The 22242-nt window shown below is 42.5% G+C and overlaps 5 protein-coding genes across 5 annotated transcripts in view; 2 read left to right on the forward strand and 3 right to left on the reverse strand.

Annotated features, from left to right (window-relative positions):
- Positions 1–22242, reverse strand: part of LOC126565137 (40-kDa huntingtin-associated protein) — a 342010-nt gene that overhangs the window by 261477 nt on the left and 58291 nt on the right. The gene's annotated exons all lie outside the window — the stretch shown is intronic.
- Positions 228–1370, forward strand: LOC126565101 (deoxyribose-phosphate aldolase). The gene is made up of 3 exons (XM_050222240.1): positions 228–327; positions 394–974; positions 1047–1370. Exons 1-3 carry the CDS (start codon positions 300–302, stop codon positions 1368–1370), a joined length of 933 nt encoding a protein of 310 aa, XP_050078197.1. The 5' UTR covers positions 228–299.
- On the reverse strand, positions 1775–9182 carry LOC126560610 (uncharacterized). Its single transcript, XM_050216566.1, has 3 exons — positions 9087–9182; positions 2085–2854; positions 1775–1916 (listed from the first exon to the last, which is right to left on the reverse strand). Exons 1-3 carry the CDS (start codon positions 9180–9182, stop codon positions 1775–1777), a joined length of 1008 nt encoding a protein of 335 aa, XP_050072523.1.
- Positions 11212–11795, reverse strand: LOC126565643 (uncharacterized). Its single transcript, XM_050222840.1, has one exon. It carries the CDS (start codon positions 11793–11795, stop codon positions 11430–11432), a length of 366 nt encoding a protein of 121 aa, XP_050078797.1. The 3' UTR covers positions 11212–11429.
- LOC126564789 (abhydrolase domain-containing protein 2) overlaps positions 13613–22242 on the forward strand; it is a 28313-nt gene continuing 19683 nt past the window's right edge. Inside the window, exon 1 of the mRNA XM_050221895.1 lies at positions 13613–13801. Coding sequence (XP_050077852.1) covers positions 13647–13801 — 155 coding nt within the window. The 5' untranslated portion in view covers positions 13613–13646. The remainder of the gene's footprint in view (positions 13802–22242) is intronic.

The raw sequence follows: 22242 nt of genomic DNA on the forward strand, positions 1-22242 counted from the left end.
TAATGAAATTTGTTATTTGGGCGTACACTGTCATCGGAGCAGACAAAACAGGTATTTGGTGTTTTTGTGTCCAATTTTCCAAGTTTCTAACCGAAATTCTTGTAGTTTTTTGGAAAAAGCTATTTTTTAGCATTTAATTGTGCGTAAACTTTCCTTTTCAACGATCGTAACTCGTCGGTATCGCTCATTCTAATATTTGATTGCCTAATCCATTTTAGATTTATTGCCGCTTATCAGCCGGCAAAACAAAGCAAAGAAACCCCTTGATCTGATTAAGCTACTCCAATAAAGCATTCGATATGGTGGCAAACGTTGAAATCCCGTATGGTAGGTAACCAAAATTCTACCTTTATTTATCCTTTATACTACTCCATTACAATAACATCCTTCCAGACGCGAAACAGCTCGCCAACGTGCGTGTAAACCTTTCCAGCGTGGTTCGTTCGGTTGACCTGCTAACCTCGGCTCTTATCAAACGTGTCACAGAAGCGGAATTTCGGCAGTACACGCTACAAGCGCTAAAACTAACCGATCTGACAACACTCGCAGGCGATGATACGGAATCGAACGTCGCTCGTCTTTGCTTCCGGGCAGCATATCCCTTTTCGGATCTTGCAACGCACGCAGCGCTGAAAGGCCAAGTACACACGGCAGCCGTGTGTGTCTATCCGAGCCGTGTCGGCGACGCATACCGAGCGCTTAAGGCACTGGGAATGGTCGATCGTATTCAAATTGCTTCCGTAGCGACTGGATTTCCTTCCGGATCGTACCCACTGGAAACGCGCCTACAGGAGATACGCTTTGCAGTTGAGCAAGGAGCTAGCGAGATCGATATAGTGATCGATCGGAGCCTAGTTCTGACCGGAAAATGGCAAGAGCTGTATGAGGAGATTGTCGCAATGAGGAAGGCGTGCGGTGATAAGGTGCACTTGAAGGCAATCCTTGGCATCGGAGAGTGTGGTACAATGGTTAATGTGAGTCCTTCTTACGTTATCCATGCGAAATAACGATTTTGAGGGTTAAACTAAACTTTTTTTTCTCGTTAGGTTTATAAAGCCTCCATGGTGGCGATGATGGCTGGTTCGGATTTTATTAAAACTTCCACGGGTAAAGAAGCGGTCAATGCAACCCTTCCGGTCGGGCTGGTTATGATTCGTGCCATACAAAAGTTTTATCGTCTCACGGGCAAGAAGATTGGCCTGAAACCGGCCGGTGGCGTACGAACGGTCCGGGATGCTATCGCTTGGATGATCATGATCCGAGAGACGCTCGGCGAAGAATGGCTCAAGCCGGAAATGTTCCGATTTGGTGCGTCCGGTTTATTGGATGATATTGAAAAACAATTCTACGCCGTTTCGAAACGATTGTAAGAAAGGGAAAGCATTTATTGCCGAGCGATTAAATGTAACTAAGAGTTTAAAAATAACATTCCCAATCTACCTCGAAAACCCACGTTAATTTGAAAAAATACATATTGTTCTTGTTTTCTTACAACTTTTTGTTCGGATTGAAGATTTGTAGATGGAAAGAACGCATCAAGCTGATTTAATTAATTGAACTAATTTTATTTGGCTTTCTTCTTCTCGTTCTCCTCTTTGTGTGTGGCCATGAATAAAAGGGACAAATGGCTAAGAAAAAATTATACGCAAAACAATGTATGACGAAAAGATGTAGAATATTTGTAAACGTATGTAAGTAAGTAATAAATAAAACACTAAAACAGGTAACTAAATGATGATTTGTCTTCAGACAGAGCGATGGCCTGTTCTGGCTTCTACGGCTCTATCCTGAAGCCAGTCTCAGGCGAGGAGCTATAGTTGACGATACGAAACTTGCCCGATCGCATGTAATAACCGTAGCGACCTCGAACATTACCCTTGTTGTCGCGTTCCTCTACGTGGAACTGACGATTCTTCCTGTTGCGTGGGAAAAGAGATGGAAAAAATCACTTATTAGTATATTTCGTTCTAAAAACACGTGGTAAAACACACAAATTACAACAAAAAGGTGCAAAACACACACACAACAAAAACAGAAAGATCACAAGATCGTGCAGTTAGTCACAAAAAAATCACCACATTTACCCTTCACCCGTGTCATAGCCAAACTTGTAGCTGTTAGGCCCATGGTGACCATGCATTTGAAAATCGATTCTAGCACCTTCATCCTCTCCGGCAACGCGGCGCGTATACTGATCCACCCGGCGGTTCCGGCTCGGCACAAACTCGCCCCGGTTCAGCTCGTCCAGCCGCAGCGGCAACAGCGAACGGCCCGAAACGGCCGTCGCTTCCGACTGTGCATCCTGCTCACCGAGCAACGCACTGGCCAGCAGCCGGTCCAGATCGATCGCATCCAGGAAGAAAGTATCCTCCTCCTCGCTCGAGCCCCGCCCGCCCTTGTCACTGTTGTCCGGGCGTGATTTTTCATTCGCATTCTTCTCCACTCCATCGGTGTTCTTCAGGTTGATGAGCTTCTGGGTCGGGCTGTACTTTTTGCTCTTGGTTTTCTTTGGCTTGACGGCGTAGTAGTTTGGTTCGCTTTGTTCGACCGGTGGCGGAAGCAGCGGTTCGGTTAGATCGTCCCGGGACGGGCTATAGGAACCGTAGGAGGTCGTGTGGGGAGAGCCGGTTGATCCGCTGGGCGAGCCGGTCTCCCCATGCGCGAAAAAATCGACCAACTTCGATAACTCCTCCAGCTCCTCGTCCTTTGGCATCACGCGGATCATATACTGTGGTTTATCCTTGGTGGCTTCCGGTGTTACCACGTCCGATCGGCTGGTAATGAGGGCCCGGGGCGTGCTCTGTTTGAGGGGTGATGCCTGGAGCAGGCTGGCTCCCAGTAGACAGGTTGCGATCTATGGAAGGTGGTTAGAAGATAATGGTCAAAGGAGTTTAGTTTTATATATTGAAAGTACAAGTAACAGTAACAGGGATTTTCTTGTGGGGGACTACGAAGGCTCTTGGAAGGCTAAAAAATTATGAAAATAAAGGCAATGAAAGTTGAAGACCCCTAACACATCCACTGACTAGGTCAGCGTAAGAGGCCAAACAAAGATATCTTATAAAAGTTTAATTTTCAAACTCCGTGACCAAATATCCTTCGTAAATGATGTAGGTCCCAATGACTGCACTACCAGTCCGGAAGATTTATCTCTGTCGTAATGTACGAGGTACGAAGCATCGGCTTATTTTACTTATACTATGATCCTCCTCTCCAATGGGCTGGCCATGTTATATGCATGGCACCGGACGACTCAGCTCAGAAAGTCCCTTTAGGCCGTTTAATACGGACAAAGGAGGCATGGTAGGCCCAGATTGAGATGGGAGGATGGCGTGGAATTATCCGCCATCAAGGCCTGGATAACGGATTGGCGGAGGACGTGGGGGACCGTGAGCGGTTCCGAATTCTGTTGCGACAGGCCAAGACCGCAAAGCAGTTGTAGCGCCTGATAAGTAAATAAAGTATGCCTGGAATACTTTAATGATAGAGAAATTTTACATTTGATTATTACGGTCCAGTGCCGTATTGTCTAATGATAGAGAAATGATAGAGAACAAAAAGGCGTCGGTCTTCACGCGGCAGAACCGGGTCTCAAATCTTATCCAGGCCGTTTCCCCGTAATGAGGACCGAGTATCCAACTGCGTGGTATCAACAAGTATAGTAAGTAAAGTTAGTCAAGACGAAAATGAAGATCATTCGTTCCTGGTAATGGAGATAAACTCCAAAAGAAATTGAATTCCGTTAATTTACTACTGGACACTTGTCCTAACCGCATAATGGAACGGAATGATTACATCGGATGCTGACTGGTAATGCGTAACGAAAACCCTTAATGTGTCCTAGGCCATGTTACATCATCGACAACCATATTGAATATTCCTTATCTGGATCATGCAATGTATTTGGTGGGATCAAGATGCCTCAATTAGCTGTCAGGCACGATTACAGCATTCGGAATAATGACCTTACTAAGCTCGTCCATAATTTATACATTGGTCTTTGGGATTATAATCTGATCTAGACGATGGAAACGAGCTCTTCTTGACACACAGCGACGTTAAAAAATAAATTAGTTCCAGGTTAGTTGCGCAGTAGTCGGTCTTTTTTGCAAAGATTTCTGAAATTTTGCGAAGAAATATAATTCCAAATTGGAGACAAAACATGGTTTAATTTCCAATTGAAAATGCTCTGCATTAATTTTTACTTCCATTTGTTTAGGAACGCGCGCACCTGAAAGTATGCAATTACTCGAACAACTTTGGAACTTCCGAAACCAGCCGAATTATTTCACATGAAATGCTGTACCGATTGTACTCCAAATAGCAATATTATACTCGAAATTCATTGCAGACTCCGTGAACCGTAGCAGAGCTGCGTTAGTAAAAGAACATGGCCAAGAGAAAGAAAGGGAAAAGTTTGTCAAAGCCCGCGCACATTTCATCAACCGTTGCATCTTGCCAAGGCATCATTTATGCTGTTAAAAACGCCACCGATCCAACGTGTTACATTAATTTGAACATTTCTCTTCCCCCTTTTTAGCTTGTTGCAATGCTGAACCTCACCACATAACAAGCGAACGAAGCGTGCGTTTGTATTTAAGCATTACAAAATTCCGATGATGGCCAAATTAATGCACTCGGAACGCTTGCCATCAACACTCTTCGCACTCCGCCCGAGAAAAAGGGTATGATGCAACGGTTGTTTCTTTGCTGTTTTAGCAGCTAGGCTTCTTCTCGCACCACTCGATTGCAACCCAAAGCATCTTGTTATTATCAAACTGATTGCTTCAACGGGGGTAGCTCCTATACTTCAAAAGGCTTGAAGGATGTACTGATGCCAGAGTGATTACTTCCGCAGATTTCGAGTGTCTTGGTTGTATTTTAAGCACACTTCCGGCACAATGGTAAGATGGGCATGGAGTTAAGGTGGGTTTGAGCAATGACGAAACGAGTAGGATTGTTCCCAGTTGTACGTTAAGTTAATACACGAGTTATACAAACATTTCCGGTGTAATACTTCATAAAAATAAAATGTTCTTTACCACTAGAAGCAACTTCATTGTTGAAAGCTGTATTTTAAACTGGAAACCGTTACACAAAATTGCACCACAGATGAACACCGATTTTCGTTGATTAATTCACACCACAAACAGATCGATTTCCGCAAAATTTACTCCGTTTCAAACCACTAAACTGCACTTGCACTTTTTCACTTTCCAGCTACGATCCGACCTTGCCAGCAGATGCACGGAAAATAACCTTCCACTCCGGTGCGCCGACCGTACTTATAAGAACCACCGCAAACAATCACTTTCCCCTACTACGAAAGCGTGCGGCAGCGCGAATTTTTCCACCTCCCACCCGCGCTCCTATTACGCCCACCCCCTGCAACGGTTACAGATACGGCCGCGTGCTTTCGAGGGCGTAAGAGATGTATCAAAAAGCCCGAAACGAGGTAACAAAGATAGAAACGAACGCTTAAAGTGTTTTAACAAAATTTTCTTTCGCTTAGGTTTTTGCGCCCCGTGCTTTCAACTTTTGTGACGGAACACATCCACTGTCCCCAGCCAAGCCACTCGGATCCGATCTGTCCGAGAGGTGTCACTGGATTACGTTCCGAACGTGCAAACGAAACATTTTATATCACAAAATCCTCTTATTACCACCGGCGTGCCCTTTACGGTGGCGTCATTATGTCCAAAGGGGTGGACGCGAGCAGTGTGAACGCCCGCGATCTTCGGTATCCCTTTTTCCGCTTTTCCGTAGGGTGTACCATAGTTCAGCGGGACAATCTCCGGACACCGATTGGCATGAGGAAATTGGAAACCGGTAACAATATGATCGCCGGTACGATCCGAGGAAGGGCAGAAGAAAAACCTGAACCCCTGGCCCGGTACGTCTGAAACACCGGGACGGGGAAACAACCTTCGCCGGACAGGGACGATGGGGATTGATGACATAATATTCGGTTTGCTGCCACCGATGCTGCAGCGGAAAGTGGATCAATCCAGTAAAAGGGAAAATAAACCCTTCTATGGATGGTGGTGCGTTATGATTGGCATCCGTAGAGGATTGATTGAATACTGTTAAGAATTCTTATCCTTTTGATATGATTTACTTTTGATCGTTGAGGCGATCCCGGACCTTTGGGGGGGAGGTGACAAAGTTGTTTTTGCGTCTCTAATTATTCTAGGCTAAACGACCTACTAGGTCACGACGGTCATCGAGTGGCTTACCAGACTATAAGCAAGGCCACGTAGTTGGCAAGTTAGTCCTCACTACACGGAAGCGGTTCGGATGAGATACTACTACTCATAAAAATACATAGATCATTACCGATCAGTAAGATCACATTACAGGTGTGTTGCTGCAATCAACAGACGCTGCCGAGCCAAAAAACCATTTGAGAAAAAAAATCATAAAAATCTGATTTATTCACTCGATTAGAGTCTATTATTGACAATACGGCATTGTTAATTAGCATAATTAATTGTAAAAAAATGAGTCTATTACACCTTAAGACGGGAATTAGGCCATTTTAAAGTAAGTTCATAGGTTTTGTCAACATTGTTTAATACATCTAAAAGTCAAAGTTATCCTTACTCATACACCACTTATTAAATTTAGCATCCCAAACTACACACCCTTACATCCAAGGGTTGAAAAGACAAACCATTTCACATGAAATGGCCAGCGAAACCTACCAGTCCACAGTGCAGACAAATCCATCAAAACGATCCATCCATCTCATCTTCCTGTCCCTCCCAATGCCACGACTCAACAAGGGTGGTAGGTAAGATTGTTGGGCATATGGGGCAAGCATGTCAAGCATGTGCATGCCGCACAAGCTGATGCTTTCCCTACCTCGGCGTGGGACAGTGGAGGTGGACACCACTGCAATGGATATGGATATGTAGTTCAATATTGCCGGTTCACAAGCTCAACCTGTCGGTTAAATAATTTAACTTCCGCGAGACATAATTGTCTTTATTCTGCACGTTGATCCCGTCGATGCAGTTACAGCAGCAGCAGCAGCAGCAGCAGCAGGTGCATACTGTACTTGGTGCGTTACATCTGGTACTCTCTAAAGGTGCACCATTAAAACATGGACAGGTAGTGCTCACTTCCTGCTTATTATGTGACAAAATTCTCACATTGTGCGCGGATCAGCGAGTGGATCTGTGGTTGTTAACACCGTGGCCAAGGGAACATTTTGATTAGGAATGAATGCTTACGAGCAAGCAATAACACTAGACGATCACACTCACCTATCTCGAAGCATTATGATTACTCATATCATCATGGAAGGAAAGATTGAAAGGGAAAGCGATTTACGGTACTAGAAAAACAAACCAATGTTTTCCGACACCTCGTTATTGGTGGGAATAATTGTACGGTGAGCAGGAAGCTGTGGGCGGTCTTCTCGGGTGTGTGGACCTGTTGGATTGAATATGGTTTAAATCCCAGCCTCCCGTGTCCTATTGTGCGGTGACGAACCCGATCATTAAGTTCTTTTTTACTCTACTCTCTTAACCTTCCTCGATAGCATAGTTGATCAGCAGTTTGCAGCTTGTTAAATCGATCAATGCAAACTCCTTAGGGACAGAACCGTAAGCTCGGAAGGAGAAAATTATGTATCACGTGTCATGGTAAAGTACCCCTGAAGCACGATCTCGCTTCCTCGCCTCATAATCGATTAATGGTTACGATTTTTTCCCGGTAATGACGCTTGAGGACACAGTGATGATGGGTGAAAGATAGGAACCTAAAGTAGAAATAAAAACGGTAAAACAAATGAGGAAAAGTCAAGAAAGCAACCACGGAGATGAAAATGAGCAGAAAAAGTGCTTCCTTTCCTGGTCCAGTCGGGCGCAACGTGACGCCTAGCGACTGATAAGCCTCTGTGCGTCCATGTGCGATTCACCGAAAAGCGAAAGCAAGGAAAAGTTTAGCGGATGGAAGAGCGGAACCGAAACCACGGCAGGGAAGGAAACAAAATGTAAAACAGGTCTACAACAGCATCCAACCCGTGCACGCCCGGTACGTGCGGACCGAAACGAAATCGGAAAGAGTCTTTGCGCACCGAGCGCTAAAGGTGCGTATCGAAGGTGCTCGTATCGAGGGCGCGGAATAGTTTGATCGCGCACGGTTGCATAATGCTCGCGATCGCGAGTGGTAAAGAGCGTGGAAGTGTAGCAGCAGTTTTCCCACTGGACTTCGGTTGGTGGTGGAAGGATCGGAAGTGAAGCCAACCAACCCGGGTAACCCGTATTAACTCGGTTAATCGGTGTACTGGGGGGGGGGGGGGGGGGGGGGGGGGGTAGGTATTCCATTTTCCACCACCAGTTCCGTGGTTGGCGCAACGGTAAATATTAAAGTTGAATATTGTGATTTGAATTTGTTCATTGTCGATAATAAACGATTAATGTTTGGAGATAGAGATGGTATCTGAACAAATGGATTAAATTGAAAGATTGTTAGTACTTTCAATATGAAGTTATGTTGATGATGTTTGCTTAACTGATAAGAAAGTAATAGAAGTTAAAAGTAATTACTGAAAGATTTAAATTGAATTTTATCATTAATGGCAAAATATATTCCCTAATCGTCAGGCCATGTGTTCGATCAGAAAATAGAGCAGGTATTTATAAAGTACAACACATATTTTTTTACAACCTCGAGCATAGGAGAATATAGAAATCATCCATTTCTCACAATTTTTGTTTTCTCATTGAAATAACCTTGCACGTTGATCGTAGAGAATTTTACAAGGAAAATAGAACTGCGTACACCCAGGTTCGGATAGTAGTATAAGGAAACTAAGCAGATGCTTGGGGTCCCGAATTTTAATGAACAGTTTGGAGAAAGAACCATTTAGAGGGCCTCGAACATTGTTATCCGAACATTGGGACCACTCCGAATGTGGAAAAGATCGACTCTATTGAAAGAAGCGACATCAACAGCACTCCACCGATTAAATAAAGCACTCTTTTGTTTTTATTCAAATCCCACCTCGAACCATTCTCCCGAATTGGCTATTTTTCTTGGCTTAGGGCCATATACTGGCTTCCTAGACTTATTAATACCAAGTAGTTGAATAGTAAATCCTCACCCACTGGTAAACGGTCCGGAGAAGATTCGATCGGCGGTATCAAAATCGTTGCCGCTATCGCCGTGTCCATCGAGCGAGGCGAATGTAGTTTTAGAAATGCGAAGTTTGTATGAATAAATAAAAACTGGACCGAACCTTTTGGTCATTGAACAGTCCATACCCTTAACCAACAGTAATGTGTATGTTGATTAAGCCTTCTGCACCACAAGTGTTTGTAAACCTCATTTGATGGAAAATTCTGCACAAGATATGAGTGCATAGTTACAAGTTACAATTTTGTCTCCGGTCAGGAAACCAACCTTTGCCTCATGCCAAACGGGTCGATGATAACCATCTTCCTGATATGGGATGAGGGTATCCTTCCTTGGCATACTTACGGGTTCCAATCATCATATCCGTTCGAATAAGCTTTAGCTATTCTGCTTTTGATATATAAGAACGAACAATTTCCTTGAATAACTCGCTTTTGTCGAACATTGACGGACTGCATACCAGAACTCCTCTACAATATTGAGACTATTGCCTTAAACTGATATTATTCTTCCCTTTCTCCGACGGGCTCTATTTCGCATCAATAATGATCTCTGATCAACGATCTAACAAAAAGATGACAACGTCGCCGATCTGTGTCACATGAAACTTGCCATTGTTATAGACGTACACTTGAATTTCAAGTACAAAGCGATACAATAACCACCGCTAAATTCTATTAGTACAACAAATTAATTTGCTACAAGCTAGCTACACATCAGCATAGTATCAGATGCATCAGATAGCAAACAACAAAGTGATGATCGTTGCTGGCTTTTTGTTTTGCAAATCGGCCGACAAACCTATTAGCAGATAAATCTTAACAACAGAAAGAAACAAAACCGCGCCCCTATCGGTGTGCAGAATCTTGGCAAAACATTTTGTTACGCTTTCCAACTCATGTAAGCTGCGTGCCACGTATCGGGAAGGGATCGTTTTGCAGAACACACCAGGTTGGTATACCGACGCACCATACGTTCTTCAGGCACAATTAAGCCACATTAACCTCACGGTCACATAACCGGCGATCCTTTGCTTACATTGAGAATAAAATACACTACGACGTCCATTTGCTTCTGTCCCAGGGCAGTGGATTACACTAGTAACAGTTAGTTATTTTTTTGCTTATCCTTTCTTTCCTAGGCAAACAGCGCACAAGCCGTCAATATCATAATTAACAGTGGCAGCTTAAATGACGATTTTAACGGTGTGCACCCCGTCGGCCGGTTCGTTTTAACCACCGTCGTAACAGAAACGTTCACGCCTCAGTTCTTCCATCGTCGGTGGGTCGCATGGCGCGCTGGTTTAGTCGTAAGTAAGTGCCCACAAACAATGTAAAAAGCAATTGAATTATGACCTATTTTTTCAAACTTAAGACACGCACTGTGGCCATAAATCGGTTTTAGATAGAAACAAACGACACCTGTCGTGGTGTGAGTACGTTAGTATCCGATCCGCCATGCAAATGCCTTAAATCCATGCTTCATGCTCGATATGCTCGTTATGTAGAGTGCTCGCAGCACGACGAATCGAAAAGATCGTACCGGTCGTTCTGCTTCAGGAGTCAAAATTGTGGTTGATGAGCACAAAAGGAGTTCCAAAAAAATCTTTTGCTCGCGATTATTGTACGAGCTCTGTTTCGTTGCGTCTAAACGATCTGATCACTGCTCTCGACTAAAAAGAGAGTAAAAGTTTGAGTTATTTCCCGTTCTTCTACGGGTGTTGTGATTGAATCAAACATGTTGTAACACAAATATTGTGGGACAGAGTGATACAATATGAAATGACCGCAGTTGTGGCACACAGTTTCACGTAACATAAACCGTGCCAGTCCCGTTTGGCACATTTAGCATAGTAGAGCGATGATCTAACCTTAGATCAGCGGTGTAGCAGCACTCGGCCACAAACCTCGACTGGCTTGGTTGCGCTCGATTGGAGACATAAAAGTCTACATTATTAGCTGTGATTGATGAACGGATAACTGAACCTAATTGAAACGAATCGTTGTCGCCCACTTAATGCGCGGGGTATTTAAGTCGTAGCTAAGTCGCTGCTAAGTTGAGTCATTTATTCCCGCTTATGTATTGTATTTATTTTCAAAAAATATTATACGGCACAGCAATAATCTGATAATTCCTTAGCAAAGCATTTGTAAAAATCACACGCCCAACGTACGTAAAAAGCGATCCTTCCTCCTATGAGGTATTATGAGTGTAATGTAGCTCTCTTATTTTCTTCTTCTCTATAATGTAATTCCATTGTTCCACGCCTGTTCCTTCGTCGTAGCTCAAAAGCATTCAATGTTGTTTTTGATATCGTCAAATATCTTCTTCTCGATTGATGGCCGCACAATACGATCGTTCGGGACGGATGATCCAAGGCTGAGGTAAACCTGTTTCTTGAGCTTTTTTGCAAGTCGCTGCGCTAGATCCTGTGCGCCACTACCATCCGTTGGGCCAATGATGGTGGTACCCAGCACATCGGACGCGTTGTATGCATTTGGCATCGCTACAGCCATCTCGTCAAACGATTCCGCCTTATCCTGGCCGATGTAGATGAAGACCGAATCCTTCATCTTGAGTACGCGAATGTTGTACAACACTTCGCACACTTCCACCTGTGCGAGATGTGAGTGAAAGTTGGGGACAACCATCTGGGAAGAAAAAAATATACACTATTTTAATTATCTCACCCTTGCGCATTGAGTCAAACAATATTACCTTCACAGAACAAAGCGGAAATGAGAAACACTTGTGGCAGTGAAGAAAATCGACTGGCTCTTTTTTGAAAAAGATAATGTCTCTGAAGCACTTTAAACTTTTTTCGTTGCAGTTCTTTTCGTGTGTATTGTGCAATTGCTTTTCGATTGCTCCGGCGTTTTACCCGATGGTTTATTTTGTTTGGATGACCGGAAAATAATTTGTTTATGTTCGGTGCGATTTGACACAACTGCACAAAGGGTGACTGTTGGTCATGAGCAAAAACATTGCCGGTAATTACATGGAAAGAATTACCCAAGTAACCACGTACTAAAAGATTATTTTAGTACAGCTGTAAGATCTTGATTTAGGGCTCTAAGACCAGCCCAAAGGCCGTTGGTCACGAGAGATTTCATGATCCAAATTTTCAAATCCGAAGTTTTCGTTAGTTTATGTGCAGGCCGCGGACCTTGAGAGATTCCAAAATAAGAATTATGGTTCTCTTAAGCTTTGTAATATATTTTTCTTTGAAATCGTTTTTTGTAGACCTAAGACATTTACAAGCTGTCTACACAAGGTAACGGAAAAAAGGGGGAATAGAAAATTTTTAAATTATTTTTACATAATCGATTTCAAAAGATTTAAATTACACGGTACCTTGAAATTTCCTCTAATTGTTTGAGCGATCGCGTTTTGAAATTGAAATTGAGATCTTTTTTGAAAATGTAGGTAACTGTGCTGCTAATTTCCATTAATATTTCCCCATCTTCAATCCTCAGCAGCGTTCTCGGGCAGTCTATGAGCTATATGTGCAAAGAATTTGGTGATCAAGTGGTCACATCCCATTCAAATCGAATTAAAAATTAAATTAAATTGTAAGTATAGACATATTTGAAAAACATTTATTTTGACGGGTTAAATTACCCTTTTTGTTGCATAGAGTTGAAACAAATGGTTGGTGAGCACACACCTACACATCTGAAAGATTTGTACCCCGATCCGCTTTCACTTTACCATCCTTAACTCACCAAATATGATATTTTTTGCATTCAATTCATAGTTGCTAGAATTGCTAATGTAGTATTTACATTCAAAACCATGGGCAAATCGTTTTGAATCTTCTTCCTAGGATAATAATTCAAAAAGGCCTTGTGGCTATACTTTTGAGCTCACTTTGAGCGCGTCAGATAATAACTTTTAATTCACCCCAAACAGTCTCTACCGGAACGTCAACTGGAAACGTCAACGCTTGTAGGTTGGGAATTCTGTTCGAAGTTTGGCCGAGAAGGTTCCGCTGTGAAATGTTTACTGTTTGATTTTCCCTGCACGCGCATCGAGACGGTTTTTCGCGAAGCGACTCTGGCACATCAGCCACACGTCGCCGTTTTGTTGAGGAAAAGCCAACCTGGCTAGTGGCTTTTCATTTCCGCGTGTAAATATAAATCCCTTCGACAAACGAAAAAAAACGCCCTTTCGCCACGGAAAGTGAATGTGAAAAGCATATCCCGTTCGGTAAACGTGGTTAGGGCCAAGCCTCTTCAAGTAGATACCGTCTGGGGAAGTGGGTACGAAACAGCAAATTAACGTAACACATACGGATCAAGTGTGTGCAGATTTGTAATAACATGCGAAGTGTGAATTGTGATGTGGGTAACTAGATGTGAAAAGTGAGTGAAATTGTTTGAAGTTGTTATTTGTGCATGCATATTGCGATAGTACGAGACAGCAACAGCAATTGTACAAAACCGCAACGCAAATCATTCCGGTGAATTCAAAATTGTTGCCAAAACGCGTTCCGCAGCAACATGTCTCCCGCATTCCTGGCGGTTATTGCCGTCATACTCTGCATCCTGTTCCGGATACTGAACGTCAGCAGCACGCCACAGATCCCCAGCATCGTCTGCAAAGATGGCCAGTTTATGGAGTGCTTCAACAAGATTGCCCCGATGCTACGGGAACCGTAAGTTCCATTTTATTGTTTTCCCAGTCTTTTTCCCAGTTCGGACAGCATTACTGCTTCCCATTCATCAATCTGCAAACTCCGTTTCTGGCAGCGCAACGTGGTAGTGTGTGTGTATCATTCCACGCCTTTTTGTTTTGATTTTGCATTTCCCACCGCCTTCGTGTCTGTGCCGCCGTCGCCTGTTTTCGCGACCGGGCCAAGCTTTCCCTCATCAATGGAAGCGTCTAGATGGAAAAATTCGCTCATACGGAACCGTTAGCCCGAAAGAGCGGAAAGACCAACAAAGCATGAACCCTTGTCTTCTGCCATGCATTTCAACCCTCCACCGAAGAGAAAGAGAGAGAGAGCGAGCGAGAGAGGGTTGCTGCTGCAATTCAAAATCGAAGCAACCGTTGGAGCGAAGTCGCCTGGAGACGCACGGAACGGAAGCGATTCAAAAACAAACCCGGCTGTCCATCTCCGATTGTGGAGGCGCATTTGTGAAAGGGATGAGGGTGCTATTCGGTGACTTTGTACGTTGCCGAATGAAGCAAAGAAGCTACGATTTTGGGATCGTTTTTGGCTTGGCCACCTTTTCTGCGCCGCCGTATTGATGTGCGGCGGAGAAAGTTCCATAGCGACGCAATAGGGTGAGAATGGACGAAGGGTGGGAGAGTAGTCAAAGACAATCGTTTCGTATTTGCTGTTGTTGGGCGGCCGATCGACCGATGCTGGCATGTTTTCCCGTATGGGTTTGATGGGTGCAGAAAATTGGACCATGTTTGGGAGTGAACCAAATTATCATGCTATCCACGAGGTTGATTGGATCACGGCAAGGGTAAATTATGCGGTAAATTATCTTAATAAGTCTTGGATGAACGTTTGGTAAGCTACAATCGTTTAGAAGCCTACCAGAGAAAGGCAACGCGTTATAAGTTTAGGGAAAAACCGTTGAAATATAAACCGAACGAAAATAGTCCAAGAAGCCACTCTGTCTGTTAATTGATCATGTAGGTTATTAAACAATGTTTAAATTTTCATAAGAAAACGTTCCGATTCACGAATGGTTCAGTCATTTAAAAGATCCATCATCAGTTTTACATCAGTCATTGATCGGTTCATTTTCCTATCTTGTTTTAAAACAACGTTTTAATCTTTAGACATATCAGACAAAGAAACTGATATAAAAAAATGGATATTGATTGCGTTTGTTCGGAGGAAACACACACAAAATGCTTGAACAACATGAACAGATGAACAACATCAGAACTGCTTTGAAGATTGAGAGGCGAATGTATGTAGTCTCTAAGACTCAAAACCTCTATAAATAAAAAGAACTGCTTTGAAGATTACACATTTGAAGACATTGTAGTGTAATCAGGCATTGCGGGAAAAAACGAAGCACGACCGTTACGTTTGACAGTGGTCGTGAACAGACGATATTGATACTGTAATGTAAACACCACTTTATATCCCAATCCCAGACTCCAATCTTGACAGATCCGAATCCGGGATCTGTATTTTTGTTTTGGATCCCAATCCCTGATGCTGGTGTCATTGCTCGGTGGCATGCCACTAGTTGCAAGGGAAACGTATGGGATTTCACGTTTGACGTTCAACCTGATCTGTCAAATCCCGTACATTTCCCTTGCAACTAGTGGCATGCCACCGAGCAATGACACCAGCCTGAAGGATCCGAATGCTGATGGATCTCAATCTTAAACGAACCCAGTCCTGAAGGATCCGAGTCCTGAAGGTTCCGGATCAGGACTCTTGTTTCGGTTCCCAATCCGGATTCGGAATCCAGGTTATCCAAGATTTGGGATTGAATCCGGTTTGATTCGAGGAAGGATCGAATCCCAGAATCCAATTCGAAGTCCATTGCCCAACACTTAACCATAGTTTAACCAGCGACGATTCTTTCTAATTCCTAAGTCGTAGCGGGGAATTACTGGAATGCGGGACCGAAATCCCTAGGGAAGGCTAATGGGAAAACTTCTCTCGATTTTCAGGTTTGGTCGGGCATCTCCAGCTTCGCTCAGGTCGGATGAACTAACGTTTTTTCCTGGACAACGCAGGAGAAGTGTTTAGTTACAGTCCGAGTTAGCCGGCGACGATTTCTCCTAATTCTTCCGACGTAGCGGGGAAGCACTACTGGAGTGCGGGACCGATATCCGTAGGAAATCCATAGGCGAAACTTTTCCCGAATCTGAAAAAGATGCCGGTATTGAAACTATGACTATAGGAATTGCGTGCAAGTCGTCTTTTAAGATTCTCCGCATAGATCTTAAAAATATATTAGCTTCCATCAGCGGCTTTCGATGGAAAGTACCACACGCTGACAAATAAAGTGTCAACCAAAACTAGTCATTATTGATACAGGTTGACCCACTACACTAAAGTAATGTCTGTTGAAAAGCATCATCACCTGCATACTTCCATTATTGGCTTCAATTTCGCTTGTCGTACATGCATATTCACTACCTTTCAAAAGAGCTGAAATTTACAGCACGTCATAAAAGACACTCCGGCAGACAGCCCTTGGAACGTTCTCGCACCAAGTCGCCCTTGTTCCATGACTGTATGCGTTTCCACGGACAGCATGAAAACAGAACCGGTCGTTCAGTGCAGCGCTTGCCGGCGTTTTGATCATTTTTCCTTTCTAGGTCAGTTCCATTCATGGCCTAGCAGAAGCGTTGAGTGACGCTACGAGTGCGTCAGCAGTTCAACTAATTTATCGCATTGCATGATGTTGCCCGTATGGTACTTTACTTCGCATCGGATGCAACATTGCACTGGATGTGATCTTCATTTTTTTTTTGTTCTGCAAATATAAGGGTTTCACTTGGTGTTGTACTTAAAAATTGTATTACACAGTGACGGCTTGCATCACACCACGTTACGTTTTTGTCCGACATTTGTCACACCACTGATAACGAAGGGCCAAACTTGTTCTAGAATTCGCACAGCGTTATCACACTTCCGCAGCGGAATAACCGCTGCTTGAAACGTGTTCCTTCGCTACCAATACACGCCATTCGTCCATAGTTCAAGTCCAGTAAAACGTGTGATTTTGTGTGCAGGTGATGATATCATCCGTCGTCCCCGTCTGGTTCGTTGTGACCGAAAACGGTGAGAACAAAGTACAGCCGACTTAGCAACCGCTAAAACTGCTCGAAGAAAACAGGTCCGGTTAGCTACCTCCATTACCGGCGGAAATCAGCTGCTCGCATACTGCTCGCCCTGCCATTGCGGAGGCAATGGGCGAGTGAAGCATATGGCAGGTTTGTGCTGCATCTAAACGCTTGGTTTGTTTGTTTTTCATTCACAAAAATGCGCCCCAATCATGTGGTGGGTGGATGGGTGGATGGCAAACAGGTGGGAACAGTACAAACCTCAAACGATCAAATATTTCGCTATTTCGATGAATATTAATTACTTGTGGTTCGTGTTTGGCTTGAGGGTTTCAGACATTGGTTTCAGCTCTGTTTTTACGTTGCTTTTGTTGTTTGTGGCTTTTCTGCCGGCGGGTTTGAAGGATTGGTTTAAATTTATTACAGAAATAGATTAATATTCTTTTGCAAGTTTTCTAACAAAGCGCACATTAAATCGACGCATAAAGTTACTTTGATAACCTTCCTGTGTTTTTCCTCTTCCTCGCAATATATAAGAAGTTGTTTTATTTTTTATTATGCCGTTATTGTTGCGATGCAGTCATTAGTAAATCACTATTATGTAAATTTAAAATTATCTGTAACGTCCATCAATTTTATTTTCTTTGTCGTTTGTTTCCTCTCTTGTGCCAGTCCTTTTTATTTTGTTTATTTAAAAAAGTGTAAAATGTAACGTGTAAAATTTATAATGATCTCTAATTTCATTCCCGCAGATAATATAAATAAAAATATTCCTCAGTCAATTCATACGTCAAAGAAAGCAGACAAAATTGGACAATAATTTTCAAATCAAGTCGTTTTAAAAGTTTTTTTTTTATTAAAAACCTAATAAGACAATAGGTCGACGTGCCGTCGTGAGGCCTCAAGCCACGGGAGATTTCACAATCAAAATTTCGGGTTCTCATGAGTTTTTTGTAACATTTTCTCGCTTTGAAATCGCTTTTTGGCAACTTGGTACATACAGAAACTACCCACACGGGCTAATGGAGAAAAAGTTGGAATCGCAATTTTGAGATTTTTTGACAGTTTCGCATCGATTTCTACAGTTTGTCGATTTCCCGTGTATAGGGACCTTGGCATTAGACACACTGTTAGAAGGTTTCCAGGTAGGCTTCCTGTAGGAAAACATTTGTTCTGATTATTCTAGCCACTCTTCAAAAATTGTGGCTGCCATGAGCTCTTCTGTCAAATCATTAGGAAAAAAATCAGCAAAAATGCAATAAAAGATCGTTTGTGGGTATTTTGAAATTGGTGAGGAAACATAATTAGCTTCGTTAAGATACATCAGTAACGAAATTCTAATTCTAATTCTAATTTTAAGTTTGTTTTGTAAAAAACCGTTGCTGATGTTTTTAATGTTTTAAAAGTATTTGTTCCAACAATAAGACAAGTTGTTTGTTCAGTTCTTTTTCTTCTTTGTCTTCTTCTTCGTCTTCTTTTTCACTTAACGACCTTCTAAGGTCACGCCGGCTATTGAATGGCTTACTAGACTTATTTATATCACATAGTTGGACAGTCAGTCCTCACTACGGGAGATGGGATAAGATTCTACCCGTCATCCTACCGTGGGAAGACCGATTCCGCAATCGCCTCTGCCACAGGACCGACTTTCAGATATCTCAGGTTGGAACATTCAGTACAAGAGCGAGACAAACAATATAAATATTTAAGACATATTTTTTGTTGTTGTACATCGTAGTGTATATTTTCCAAATTATTATTGCATGTCTCAAAAGCATTAGGGCTGGATTCTTCTTCATCATGGCTTTACGACCTCTAAGTGCACGCCGCCCATCGAAATGATTTACTAGACTTGCCCGATACCACGTAGTTTGATAGTCAGTCCTCACTACGAAGGGACGGTCCGATGGGACGATGGGATTTGAACCCCGGTCCCGCCGTTTGAAGACCGGCGCCAATGTTGCCTACACCATCGTGCCGCCCCGAATGTTGCATTAAGCTTTCCTAAATTGCTAAAAAAAAATTTTTCTAAATTTCCTGATGACAAGGGCTAATATAATTGTATGCTGATAACACTCGGATACCGCCCGAACTTTTTTTGTATGCAGGACCATATTCGTATGCAGGCCTGATTGAAACTCAAACGTTTTCTCAAACGACATGTAATTGTCACTTTGGTATTATGACTTTCCGTTTGGCTATCCGTTTGGACAAATCAGACGTTTAAAAGACGATGACAGATCTTTTTAACAGGGACAGTAAAAATTTGGCATTGCCTGAGCCAAACGGAAACGCGCGTTGGACCAAAAGCTTTCCGTCGGTCAAGTTCAACGGAAAGTATAGTTTGCATGCATAAAAATCAGTTTTAAGTGTAAATCGATAGAAAAATGTAAATATTTTACGTGTATATGTCATGACAAGGATTTCAAAGGCGTTTTAGTGATTTTATTTGGTGGTTTGCATCAATTATTCTGAAGCAAGAACCATGAGAGTCCACAACGGAAAAATTTCCAATACAAAAAGTATATTATTAAATCAAACTGATTCATTAGTTACTGATTCTAGTGAAAATAAGCATTTAAGGACAGGATTAATTCGAATGATATCATGATATATGCAAAAAGTCGACGAAAAATTCGTCGACTCTAACAGGTGCACCATAATACAAATTTGCTTTCCGTTTGGTTAGAGTCATTCCGTCGGAAAGTTTTCCGTTTGGCTTTAACAATTAGGCCTATAGTCAGTTCTACTGGTCAGCTTACACTATAATCTAGTGACAAAACGAAATTACGAACGAAACGAAACGAAAGGACAGATTGTCACTAAAACAATTATTCCTTCAAATGTGTTGCCACGTTAAGCAAGCAATTTAGGAAAATTCAATTTAAAACTTTTGCACAACAATTTCTTTGGAGAAAAGTGTTTGGTAAAGAGTTTAACCCCTGGACCGCACATATGTGCGCTTGTTTTGACTGATGCGAAACTTTATCGTATTGCTGGGTCAGTATCTCCTTCTCAATACGTATGAATTCTCTTGCAATTTGGTGGTGCACTTCAAGTTGATCCTACAAAAAGCTGCAGTTTTTGTTTCATATCGCTGCTGTGTCCACCACATTTGGTGCAAAGGAGAAAAGTTTTTCCCTCCCAAAATGTGTTTGCTTTGGAATGTTTTTTTTTATCAGTAGATAAAGGTTTGGAAAGATTTTCGCGTAAATGGAAAATAGTTTGGAATAGTTTCGAAAAACACAACTTCTAAAGAGATTGCATTATTCGATTTTCGAATCTTCTCAACAGTTAATCCATGATCAAAGGCGTACGAGTGCAGACCTTCAGCCCTCGTGTCAAACGAGTGAAAGAGGATACCGGTAAAAGCAAACTTTGTTTGATCCACAACTTTAGCAACATATTGCATTTGGGTGGTGTTGTGGAAATGTTTGCAAAGAAAACGATTCCAGGATGAACTCCCACGTTAACACCTGCACATTAGCATAAAGTTGACCTGAAAAGTTGGTTCTGACATTATGTGTTTCGCAGGAAGCTGAGCAGCGTGTTGAAACTATTTTTACTGGTAACATTAAGGTAACTTAGAAGAAAAATGTTTGTATAACCAAGAAAATTTATAATTTGCACGTCTATTTTGCTCTCCATCTCGATGTCTCAATCGTACCATCGATTGGGGAAAGGTTTTTCCAATGACCATTTGAGTTATGTCTGTTTTTCAACAAGATTCCATGTAAATATGTTTTATGCATGAGGTTGTTTATCGTCGCGTCTATTTGTCCAACGAACGTGTCTTCACTTCGATATGACATAAGATCGATATTGTGAAGGTTCCACTAGTGACACTGTCACCATAACACATCGTGTTGTATTTGTACAGTCATGGCTTAGCGGAGTTTTGTCCAAAGTACACTACTACAACTAATAGTGTGCAACGGAAAACAATTAATTTAATGGCCAGCAAGATAAGCAACTCTTTCGAGCGTTTTGTTTTTTAGCTTGCAATATGTTTCTTGGTGAGTGAATTTCTCTCGTGATTCATCTATGTCTCACGCATATTCCCACATTGCTCGCCTTTGGCGCGACTATGACAACGATAAGAACTTTATGTCACATTCCGCATGACTAAAACGATTGTCCGTTCAGATACGGTTGCCGATGATGGGACGCAAAAAGAAAAAGAAAAAAAACCTCCCACTAATGCGCAATTCATCGGTACCTGTTTTCCAGACGCGCATCAGTTAGTATACTCTCGTGTGGCGCTGTTTCACCTTTCAGGAAAAGTAAACCATTTCCACGGCACACTAGGGAATCATGTGCCGAAGTTCTTTCTGCCCTGTTGTGTCTTGCATAGGCATAGAGGGGCGTATTTTTAGCATTATACCCTAGCCAAGCCAACACCAAAGCTGTCTGGTGTTTGGCGAAGGTCCGAACGCCACCATACATCACCAGGTTCCAGGTTGTTCTATGATTTTTGTATTTCTCGCACATTCTCGCCCTGGGGTGGTACTGTTCGTTCTGTATGTGCGTTATCAATGCCCGGTTTTGTTGTATGTGCGTCGACGGTTGGTTGGTGTACAAAAATAAAAACACCTTAAACAACTACACCACACCAATCGAAGTACTCTGAGCGAACTTTCCGAAGGGCAGGACCGATTGACACATCAACTAAGCGCCTTAGCGGGTGGAGTAGTGGAGCAGATGGTTCGAGAAGCATTAGTGTAGTGAATGGTCAAACGGTTTGCAGCTCAAAAGCAAAACAAACATAAAACTGTACGGAAAATAATAATCATCACTCACAGCAATCACCCACACTAATGATAATTAACGTTCGCTTATCCGTAGCCCGAATAACGCTTGTGCGAGGATAATTTATTAGCCCGATCAAAACAGCGGCATACGCAATAAAGCGAATCTAGGTTTTGGATAGCTTCTTTCACCAGCAAAGACGGACATTCTTTTTCTTTTTTAAATAGCTTAGGATGAAAACTTTTACTTTTGCTTATTTCTGCTGCAACTAATAGCTTACACAAAGCGATAGTTTATGCTTTTCTGCACCTTAAATGAGCAGATAATCAGACGCAACAGTAAGTTTTTGCTCACAGAAAGATGAACTTTTTCAACTTGGTGACATTATAAATGAGTACCCAGGGCAAGGGCACTTGTTGCGTTTGGTCTGCATTTAGCAATTACAGTTTTTATGGTGTGTCTTTTTTGTTGGGTTTTGATATTTGCATAATTACCGTTTTTCATTTTCACCGTACTCGTAAAGAAGTCGGTGGAAGGTTTGGGCTGGGAACCACCGAGAGGGATCCAAAAAAGAAA

The sequence above is a fragment of the Anopheles maculipalpis genome, chromosome 3RL, assembly GCF_943734695.1.
Source record: "Anopheles maculipalpis chromosome 3RL, idAnoMacuDA_375_x, whole genome shotgun sequence".
NCBI classification, from domain to species: Eukaryota; Metazoa; Arthropoda; class Insecta; order Diptera; family Culicidae; genus Anopheles; species Anopheles maculipalpis.